Source organism: Morone saxatilis, unplaced genomic scaffold (assembly GCF_004916995.1).
Source record: "Morone saxatilis isolate NCDOM2014 unplaced genomic scaffold, NCSU_SB_2.0 Contig16, whole genome shotgun sequence".
NCBI lineage: Eukaryota > Metazoa > Chordata > Actinopteri > Moronidae > Morone > Morone saxatilis.
In genome coordinates, this window is record NW_023339718.1 from 22,412,534 (window position 1) to 22,423,951 (window position 11,418).

The 11,418-nt window shown below is 38.3% G+C and overlaps 1 protein-coding gene across 1 annotated transcript in view; it reads left to right on the forward strand.

Annotated features, from left to right (window-relative positions):
* Nucleotides 1-5,028: 5,028 nt before the first annotated feature.
* chfr (checkpoint with forkhead and ring finger domains, E3 ubiquitin protein ligase) overlaps nucleotides 5,029-11,418 on the forward strand; it is a 12,847-nt gene continuing 6,457 nt past the window's right edge. Inside the window, exons 1-10 of the mRNA XM_035658239.1 lie at nucleotides 5,029-5,144; nucleotides 6,069-6,191; nucleotides 6,929-7,028; nucleotides 7,239-7,345; nucleotides 7,444-7,500; nucleotides 7,610-7,807; nucleotides 9,580-9,663; nucleotides 10,132-10,306; nucleotides 10,451-10,605; nucleotides 10,798-10,960. Of these exons, the coding sequence (XP_035514132.1) occupies nucleotides 6,089-6,191; nucleotides 6,929-7,028; nucleotides 7,239-7,345; nucleotides 7,444-7,500; nucleotides 7,610-7,807; nucleotides 9,580-9,663; nucleotides 10,132-10,306; nucleotides 10,451-10,605; nucleotides 10,798-10,960 (1,142 nt within the window). The 5' untranslated portion in view covers nucleotides 5,029-5,144; nucleotides 6,069-6,088. The remainder of the gene's footprint in view (nucleotides 5,145-6,068; nucleotides 6,192-6,928; nucleotides 7,029-7,238; nucleotides 7,346-7,443; nucleotides 7,501-7,609; nucleotides 7,808-9,579; nucleotides 9,664-10,131; nucleotides 10,307-10,450; nucleotides 10,606-10,797; nucleotides 10,961-11,418) is intronic.

Here is an 11,418-nt window from a genome sequence, read left to right on the forward strand (position 1 = left end):
TGCGGGAGTATTTAATTGATGGTGAAATGTTCAACGTATTAGGTCTGGGTTATTTATTGCAAGCACAAAAACTGTTAAACCAGCATTAAAACAATATATTTGGAGGCAGACACAAGTTTACCATTCAGAATAAGTTGTGGCTCTGCGGTGTGGTTCATTCGACTACCCTTTTCTAAGCAAGCAGAATAGTCAACTGCGAACACATGAAACAACAGGGGACCACTAATCAGAGGGCCATGGTGGATTGATTTGTCCCGTTCCTTGCCCCCCTACTCAGAAAAACATGCAGACTCAATGGACGAACCCACCCACAAGCGGTCCCTGAAAAAATAGTTAACACTTCATTCCTAAACATAAAACAAAAAACACGATTCTTTAATTTTTCAGGTGATTTATACCTATGCTTTATAATTCCTTGTTTATTTCTGCCCAATAAACCAGCCTAAATGGTGGGCCTTTTAAGTTTTATTGAAAATATGGGGTAAAATTGTTTAAAAAGTTCTTTAATACACATCCAGCCGGTAACTTAAATGTTCTCATTTAAGCTTCCCATCTTTGGAGCCAATGTTATCTGGCATCGTTGCAATGGGGTTTTAGTCCAGAATATTCCACTTCTCTCGACCATCTGAGAAAATAGTCTTTTCATTTTTTGGTTCACCCAAAATGTCGATCCACTATCAAGCTAGCTTCTAACTGTGGTTTCTTGTTTGCCCTTGTTGTGTTTTGTAACAAGTGGGGGGTTGTTTTTTTTAGAGCTTTTTTTCGAAACTGAATGCTCCTTGGTTAAAAAACAGAAAATAGAAATTAGTTTTGTGGTTACATTAATACATTTACTTGGAAAAATTTTGCGAAAGGGTGTATACTATAAACATCGCCATTTTTTGCTTCTGGAACCTCTTTTTCGAGACCCGAACACCAGAAATACAAGGTTACAGAGAAAAAACTGGGTGACTGGTGATTTTTTTCATTGCATTTAATTTTAATGCAGCCTTCCAGGAATATGATGGTTGTAATAACAGGAATTTAAGTGTATCTGATGAACAAACAGTTCGTTTGCCATTGGTTATTTTGTTAACAGTTTCAAGCACTATTTTTAAATAATACAGCATTTTAAAATCTCCAATGCGCCGATGTTGACCATACTTTGCCAAAATGAGTTATATGACAATAATCAGCCATGGCATTAGTTCCAAGCAAGAGTTAGAGAATGTAAAGTGTTTCTGCCATTGCTGACCAGATCAATTATGGCCCAGTCATTTTTTAACCCTTCATCTGCTGATAACTCATTCCAGCGACTCATCACTTGGTGATATTTTTGGCAATTGTTGATTTTCTTGTAATGAATAAAAGTTTTTGGTTTAGTCCTGCCCGTTCCCAGGAAATCCTAAGTGAAAGCTACAGAGTTACTTGTAGCAAGAACAGTTAAAGGTTATCATTCGACAGTAAATGGCCCATATATTATGCCGATGTTATGGATGGTTAATAACTGATGCGAAACCATAAAGTCCATTATGTTTTTGTTTGTAAGTGGCCCCTTTGGTTTGGGACCTAGTTTTTTAAAAATTACTGTTATTTACCTTTACCAGCTTAAATTTCCAGGTAGTTTTTTATTTTTTTCAAATCCTAGGGGTTTTTTTGGTCCAAAGCCGCGGTCACAAGACACTGGAAAATGTTTCTGTTATAATGTTGCTGCAAATGGGTGTCACCAAGGAAAGGTTCTTGTCATAATTATAACGAAGAATAAAGTTCCATAATATTACGAAAATAAAGTCCCAATAAAAATATTGGTTCTGAAGAATTAAGTTCTAAAATTTATTCGAGAAACAAAAGGTCCGTAAACATTACGAGAAATAAGTATATATAAACGAGAAAAAAGTGCCGTAAATGTACGAGAAAATAAGGGTTCTAAATACGGAGAAAATAAAAATGTATTTTTTAAATGAAAATTTGCCAAGCGAAGCACCTGCCAAAAAACTGGTTTTAAAGACGAAATTTGAAAATCAATACGTTTAGCTTTTTTACCTGTTGACTGTAGGATTGACTAGAACAAACAAGCGGCTGCAGGGCTCAAAGGCGAGCCTTTTGCCTGAAATTTGGTTTGAGCTTGCTCACGGCAGATTTATAACTCTATCGAAGCTTTTTTTCCTCATTAAAAACGATTACATTTATTTCCGCTATTATTTACGGGAACCTTTATTCTCGTATGTAAATGACTTTTATCTTCGGTAATTTCCAAAATTATAAAAAATAATTAAATTCTTTTGTCTGCCTTAATACTCGTCGTAATACATATCTATTTGGTTCCCTTTGTTGTAGTCTGTCAATTTGACCCTTTTTGCCAGCTCACTTTTAAATGTAAACTATCGTAGAAGAATCTCTTTGGGTGGAACTACTAAATAGGGTCCATAGACTCGAAATTCCAACAATGGGGGCCTACTTAGACTAAACCTCTGAGGTCACCAGTTTCAAAAGGTTTTCCGGTAAATGAACTATATTGAGTTATAGCAATATATTTGTGTAAATTCTTGATCTGAAATATAACTAGTATATTTTAAAGTATATCGTTAGATAAATGTATGGAAGTAAAAATGTCCAGTCATGTCCTTGTATACATAGAGAGGTATTAAAGTTTTATCATGAAATGGAATACCTCAGTACAGACTAGTTCTCAAAATGTTAATAAGGTTGTTTTTTTGTGTTGTTGACGACCCACCGTTCCAGGGAAAGAGCCTTATAAGTGGTAAAGCCTGAAAAGAATGCTGAACTGAAATTGAATTTTACTAACAAGTTAGAAGCACCATTTAACAATCATATTGTGGTGAACCCTTAACTGCAGTGATACTGAACTAAGATTTTCTTGTCTGCTGGTTTAAACCATTCCTGATTTGGGGTAACCACGAGTTTAAAGGCGGTGTGTGCTTATCAGTAATCTAATACAGACAACATTTTTCTGCGAATATGAACGATAATGAAGCTTGCGAACAGATAGCAAATGACATCCCAAATTGGAAACAACTGGGCAAATTTGGAAATGGACTGTGGTGGTTGATAATGTTGTTAGCAGAGCCTCAAGCTGGCAATCCTGCCCTCACTGTACTGTTCTTAACATCACTTTTATGACCTCCTCTGTTTTCATTGATTTGTTGTAAGTTGAGAACTTACTGCTTTGATTGGAACTGTCTTTGTCATTCCCCAAAAGATAGAAGGGAAGAAGAAAGTTTCCATGTTTCTCAATGTCAAGTTCTGTCAACAGTCTGACAGGAATTAGAAAAGAAACCAGAGGACCGAGGAATTTTGAAGGAGAGGCAGAAGAAGTATTGCATCGTAATCCCCTGACCAACAGAATAATACAGACCAAGCCTGGATGTCCTCCGCTCTTGTTTTTTGGATGCTAAAGATTGGTACCATATACACCACCAATGCATAACTGCTCAACCATTAAATCCCTTATTGATCTAACTGTTATAAGGGGATGTAAGCTGAAACTTTCTGTTTTAAAGTTCTTTTGGGTGTATTGCTCCTGAAAGTGAAAGTGCTGACAAGAGAAGAGGGAACCTTCTCCTCCTCTGCTCGTTAGACTGCTGCCCAAGAAGGAGGTTTTGAACCAAGATTTTGGCAAGCGATGTTTAAAACCAGAATGGAATCATAAGAAGTGTGTAACTATTACAACCACCTGGGTTTGGGGGAAGAAAAAGGCGGTTTGTAACCCAATTGGGATCAGTTTTCAGCTTGAATTGAAATGAATACTTGCATTATTCCCTGCAATTTTGGGCTGTAAATCCATGGCTCATGGCTGAATGCATGTAAGTCCTTTTTGGGAAATAAAAACGTCAGCCTAATAAATGCTAATGCAATGTTAATGATTAATGGTGAATAATGAATTTACCATGAAGGGGAAGTTTCCAAAACCCATCCTCTTGGCCCTGGCCTTGATTTTGATTAGTAAATTATTGGTGACTGAACTCTTTACATTTTCAAACTGTAATTGCTAAATGCCCCTGAAATTGCCCTTTAAGAGCAACTTATGCCCAAAAAAATAATGAGGCAGTGTTTCAAATAATTTCCTCCCTCCTATTTTGATTTCCAGTTTATTAGACCAATTCAAATGGAGACAAAGGTCAGCAAATAGCTGCAGACAGGCACTGGTGCCAGTAATACCTTCTTTTCCTGGTGCCCGTGTATAATGCTTTTTAATACGTCCTTGCCATAAAGATGCAGGAGGTGGGTGGGAAAAACAATTTTGTCACAGCTAAACCATAAAAAGCCTAGAAATTCTGAACAGTTTACTAAATGGAAAGAATAAGTTTAAAATACACAGGCTGCAAGTAAGTTTATGATGACAACCAGAATCGAATCAGAAATTTTTGTTTATTGCCCAAGTAGGTTGTTTAGCCTAACGAGGAACATTGTGACCTGGTGGCCAAGTTGGTGCATAGAGATATACACAATCACATTACCAAAATACAGAATTACTTAATATACATTATTTCAAGATCACCAAATCCACCACAGAAAGAATAGAAGGTACTTTTCAAAAATGAAATAAAATGCGCAAAGAGAAGAAGAAGAAGAAGACACTGTGGAAAAGAACGTGGGTGCATTAATGTAATGCATACTTTATATACAGGGTGGGTATAAGAGTCAATGACAGTGGGTAATCCATTCTCATCACTGACTAGGTATTACAAATGTGCATTCTGTGTGCTTCACATTTGTTGCTTGCTGGGTGTAACAACAATGTCTTTTGTACCACATGATACAAACTCCAAATACAAACTCTATTTTCCAGCATCAACTTCTCTGATACAACAGTAGCTATATGTGCAAACACTCGAGCCACTGAATGTATGTCTTAGGTCGAAAACATATTTTTCCATTAAATTCAGCATGTGACACTTATTAGGTTACATATTATTAGATACTATTGTTATGATATGGTATTGGACCTGCCAGTGAATAGTGTCTGCTTTGTGTGAGGGTGTGCTTTAAACCCAAACTCAGGCTGCCCCTCCTCCATCAGCTGATGACGGTATATAATGTCAACCCTGAGCCTGGCAGGAAGTGCATCTTGTGTTTAGCTGGAACATGAGGGGAAGAAGCGGTTTTATACAGAGCTATTGGGACAACAAACTAAGCTTTTGACGGTAAAGTAACCGTTTCAGACATGAGATAAGAATAATGTTGCGGGCATATCTGGTCTGCTCCCGATTACCTCTAGTAACCAGTATGGTCGGCTGCTAATGGTAGCTAGTTTGTTAGCTTGCTGTTATTATTGAGCGAAGTTGTGTGTTTTCGCGTTACGTGTTATGATATCCCACAGCATGTGCATTACGAAACATTTTTATCAAAGTAGGTTATAAATGACGCTTGAAATTACTACGTTTTACCAGCTTGTCACACGAAAAAGTCAGCTAATGACGCTAGATGGCTAGTAAGCTCTGGAAAGCTAACTAGGTCTCGTTAGCAGGTTTTCCCCCAGTGGGTGCGGAACCAAACCTGATGGAAACTCTAACTTTCTTAATGTATTCTTGCTTTTTTTGGCAAGGTGAATATCTTTCCTAACATGGCTCATAATCATTTATGAATCGTTAAAGTTCCCTTCTGACTTCGGCATACATAAAACATGATATAACCAACAGCACTGGACTTAAAATCACTCAAAATGTACGTTTTGACATAAGATAATAGTTGGACTTAAATACGAAACAGTAACTTATATACAGAATATGTGCAACCTGTTGTTTTAGATGACTATGGAAATGAAGATTGGATGCTTGTATTGTAATAAAAAAGATGGTTTATATCATGTTTATGAAGGGATGTCTATGAGGGTATGATTTTAACTTAATTTGGCTTTTGATATCTGAACCCTGGCAACAATGAATAGTTGGTTTGACATATTAGTGACTAACTCTACTGACCAAATAAGGTTTTGATTACACGCCTTACTGCTGATTCTTTCACTTTCTCTTTGCTACCATTAAACAGTGCCAGAAAAAGCGATATCATGACAGAGTATTTAATTTAGTTGAACATTACTGAGCTTGTTTTCTTATAACTTCTTACAGGAAAAAAAAAACACTGGAAGATGGACAGTTATAGAAGACAACCATGGGGAAAGCTAGTCAAAGTGGACTCCAGTGAAACTGTCCTGCTTTTCAACAAGGAATGCACTGTTGGCAGAAAAAAAGGTGGGTTAGTCTCTGTATTTTATGGATTGAACAATACAGATTTGTCTTCACCTTAAATCCTATTTTATAAAACGTTGTGAAGTTTTTCTATTGTGCTTTAAAAAGCTCTAAATGTGGTGATGGAGACAGACAAGACAGTCCCGTCTGTGGAATAGACTTTGCTGTCAGTGTCTGGAGGAGCCTTTAAAAACCTCCCCCTTGAAAACACAAAGACTTCTTTAGTGCACCAAACTTAGACAGCCCCTTGTGATGATAACAAAAGGCTTCCATTGAGAACATGTGTGCGGAATATTAAGTAGATTTTTTTTTTTGTATGGGTTTTGCTTAAGAAAAGGTTAGGCCTATATTTCCCCCTGTGTCTGCTTTGTTGTCGGGAGCTTTTGGGGTCCACGTTTTTGCAATGCAAAGTGACTAGCCTTAATTGGTTAGCTTATGTCTGGGTAATAAAAGGTCTAAAAAACCTCACGACAAGGTAAATCTTAATAGTATATAATTTAAAAGATAGGCTGACAATCTTATATATGGCAACTATATTGCCATGTTGCTAGAATTGCTGAGAATTTGTTTTGGAATGGTTAGAGGTAGAAAAAAATACATTAAAATGCAAACGCATGTTTTCATACTCTTGACAGATGCATATATTACATATTAGTACCCCAAAGGGGTGCAAAAAAGCTAAAATGTAATCTGTGTTGAAAATGTGTTTTCATGGTGGTGCTTTATTATTTTCTTGCCAGGATGTTATCTGTCCTTTCCAGCCAACAAACTGGTATCAGGGGAGCACTGCAAGATTGTGCAAGATGAAAGCTCAGGGCTGGTGTGGCTTGAAGACATGAGGTACTGTACACTGAATATTCACCCGTCAGTGAATTATAACTGCAGTACAAAACTAGAGCATCATGTGCTTGTGTCCTGGTGGACTGAGCTGAATAATGTATGTTCTGTGATGCAAACATTTGAAATGTGTTTGAAAGGAAGACTATACTTGTGTTTTCAGAGCTGTTCAAGTGTGAAACACATTTTAATTACATGCTTGTTTGTCTGTAGCACTAATGGCACAATGATCAACATGTCCACGGTCAAGAAACAAACTCACATGCTGCAGAGTGGGGATGTCATCCACTTTGTGTACAGGAAAAGTGAGCCAGAACAAAGTGAGTCTCTTTTTTTTTTTTTTTTTGCCAAGAGAATAAAGTTTATATAAATCTATAAGAAGGAAAGAACGACTACATCTTCTCTTGTCACCCTGTAGACATTGCCTATGTTTACCACTCAATCAAAACGGAGCAGGCTATTTCACAACATTATGGTAAGTAGTCGGGTAATTACCCACGAGTCCTTTTGTTGAATGCAAGCGCTTTTATCCCACCGCTATACTTTGCCTCACTAGTAACCCCCATCCTCTGTCTAAACTTCAGACATGGACAGTTCGGTCCACAGTCATGCTCTTGTTCCACCTTCAGAGATGTCACTCTCTGTGGAGCCTGTAATGCTCACAAAGGCTCCTCATGACCCAACTCAGGAGGAACCTCAGCCCTCCACCTCCACTTCCCACTTCTGCATCGGGAGTCCTACCACTTCTGGTCTCATGGCAACCACAGCGTGTCCTGCCCCTGGTAGGTTCTCTGCTAACACACTGCTGAAGAGGGGTCATCCATTGTGATGGGAGGGAGGACTTTTTCTTTTCTTCTTCTCTATCCCTCTGGAAATTCACGGTGAATCACCTTCTATACATTCAACTTTATACATTTGCCATGTGAAGTTTTATAAATTTATGTAGATACATTTTTAATGATTGGGTGTTCTCAAGCTTTCTGATTGTTATTTCTGAGTACCACCTTCCCGAGTAAATAGGGGGGGTGGGGGAAACAGCATGACAAAAAATAAACTGGACTGTAAATATATGTTATCCCACTGTCAGCTGTAATGGCCTAAAATAAATATTCTGCTTACCCTCAGTGAAACTCTTGGGCTTACTACTGAGAGATAATGAGATGAAGTTGTGGTGGGATGGGCTGACGTGCAGAGTAACATTCAAAGTAGCTTTGAGTTTGTTCCTTGCCAGAATGGAAAACCCTGACTCACAACTCTGGAGCTTCAGTGGTTTTAGTCCCTCATTGGATAGGATTTTAACACATTCAACACACTGTGCTTTCGGCTCAGCGTCACTGGCTGCCATTTTGAATATATATATATATATACCTCACCACAGTTTGGAGCTTTTACTGGCACAGGTTTGTCGGCCGCATCACGTTTTTATTTCAAAAACCGATCCATTTTGTATAACTGGTTTACACGTTACCTAGCTAACAGTGGCAAAACATGTCTCTACCTGAGGATGTGTCGGGATTGGAGTGATGATATGCAAACATAACTGTTAAATCATGCATTATAGTTAGACTTTTGTTATTTTTTATTTATGTTAATTCTTGAACACATTTAGATATGAAAATAACTAGTATTGTAAATTACCCAAAACAGTTATTTTATTTGAATCCAGCCATTGTTCTGTGGTTAGCTTCTGGACTATTTCTTCTTTAAAAATCTAAACATTTTGAATTCTTTCATCCCCCTGTTTTCAGTCTTTCAGTTCTAAGCTAAGCTAACCGGCTCCTGGCTATTCATGTTTGACAGATATGAGAGTGCTATTGATCTTCTCAGCAAAAAAGTGTATAAGCAGTTGTCTCCAAATGTCAAATTATTCATTGTAATCACTCTAGTAGCAACATACGCTATGTTATATTAGCCTATGGCCTCAGCATACGCTATGCTGGATTAACCCATTAGGAATTTTGATTGTGCAAAGTAGTGGTGGTTGATATAGCTTTAAAATAATATAATATTGCATGATCACAGCATATAGAATGGTAATATAATCGTAATAACATAATTTCAGCCTCTGTATTTTTTGGAGCGACAGATTCAGGATTCACAGGACTTATGGTTGATTGAACTCAGCTCAGTCAGGTCCTGGTGTGAATCGTCTTGTGTAGTTAGTAGATTATGGAGTTTTGTTTTGTAGGGCCTCTGCTTTTCTTCTCTAATGGTTAATATTATCAAGCTCCTTTACCAGAACAACTACAGAAACTGCTCCTTTTCCAGGACTAACTCCTCCACAGTGGCGCCAGTAGCAACCTTCACGTTTGCTTTTAGCCGTGTGTGGCTGCTGTAAACGGTCACAATGTAAACCACATTGCAATAATAGTTTGCTATGACAAAATTCTATTACATAAAGTTGCATACCAGTTCTATTATGAGTAATATGATATGATGCACCCAACATCAAAGTGTTTTCAACTAAATTCTTTAATCATCTGTGTATTGTAAACAAGCAGTTTGAAGTCATAACAACATTATTTGACCTATCTCTGTTCATTCATCCTATCAGGCCAAGCTAAAGATGCTTCCCCGGCACAAGAAAAAGACACGGACAGCATGGAGCCCGAAAACAAGAGGAGGAAAACTGATGACGGTATTAACCTGTTTTTTTTTCTTGATACCTCACATTATTTTTGTGGTGGTGCAATGACCAGCATAAGCAACATTCTGATTTTGTATTTTCCTGCCCTTCGTCTGCAAATTATTGTGCTGTGTGTTCATGTTGTACTGCTTGGCACCAGACAACAATATAATGTCCTGGAGGACCTGGTTCTTCAGTTGTTGAACCAATGTCGTAGTGCTTCACTGTGATTGGCACAGTTTGATGTGACTGGCTGAGAGTGTATTTATTCATCAACAGCAGGTGCGCTTGGAGGCGCCCACACAGTCCGAGTGCACCACACTGGCCGTTGTGCTTGCATGAATAAAATGGGGCCCATTGTGTCTGACCAGAGCTTTACTTAGAGCTTTTGTCCAAACCCCAAAAACTTCTTTTCAACTTCCAGCCAAACCAGACAACTACCATTATTATTAGCATGTAACATACAGTTATTGTTTACAGATAAAGATTATGATTTGGGCCTGCCACACACCTCCAGTACAGAAGTGGTCGGGTCAACTAAGGGAAATCTTGGGAGTCTTTTGTCTAAACCACCAGTGGAAGGGGCTAAGACAGACAAGATGGAGGAGAGCCTGACATGTGTTATTTGCCAGGATCTACTGCATGACTGTGTAAGGTAAGATCTCAAGGACTGTGGCATTCAAACAGATCCAAGGTTAGGGGCTTGAACCCTACTTGGTGGTCCTGTAAGGCACTTTGTACGTCCACTTAATGCCAACAGTGTGCGAGTTTGACTCTAAGCCTCTTGTTTTTGCTTTAGCTTGCAGCCTTGCATGCATGTCTTCTGTGCTGCCTGCTACTCAGGCTGGATGGAGCGTTCTTCTCTTTGCCCCACCTGCCGCTGCCCCGTGGAGAGGATTCGTAAGAACCACATCCTCAACAACCTGGTGGAGGCCTACCTCATTCAGCACCCAGGTTTGCACAGATGAAGATTACATTTAATAGCATCTTTTAATCATTTGCACATTTTATTCAATGCCAGCACCTTTATTGCCTTCAGCTGAAAAGATTCAGGGGAAAATTACATATAGAGCTTTTTAAAATTGTAAGCCAAATGTAGCTGTGGCTGACCCTGTATACATTTGTGTGTCCACTTCTGTCCCACAGAAAAGTGTCGCAGTGAGGAGGACCTGAAGAGCATGGAAAGCCGTAACAAGATAACTCAGGACATGTTGCAGCCAAAAGTTGAGCGCTCGTTCTCTGATGAGGAGGGCAGCTCAGATTATCTCTTTGAGCTCTCTGACAATGACAGTGACTCTTCAGACATTAGGTAAAAGGTCTAATTGTTTGTATTTGTTGGAAACCAGTTTTAATCTTGATTTAGAGTTATTGTTTTAGTGAAAATATATTAGTTTTAGTAACATTTTAATCATAAACGTTTAAGTTTTCATCTGTAAAATATTTGGTCATTCTGAGCAATTTGAGTCTTTGTAGTGTACAGTTACTATGGTTACAGGTGTGGTTCTCGTCTATCCCAAGTTTAATAGAAAAGGCACTGGTACACAAGTGTGACATTATACACAGTAATGATATTAGTTTGAACAGAACCGCTCACTCTCTGTTATTCTGCTCAGCTAGCATTAGCATTACTAAAGCTACTTGTTTTCTCCACTGCAGAGGAGTCAATCATCCAGAAGCTGGATTAACTCACTTCACTAAAATATTTATCATTGTCTGGGTTTAACTGGAGAGTAGAATTTAACTTGGCTCAGTGGCAGAGCGGGTCGT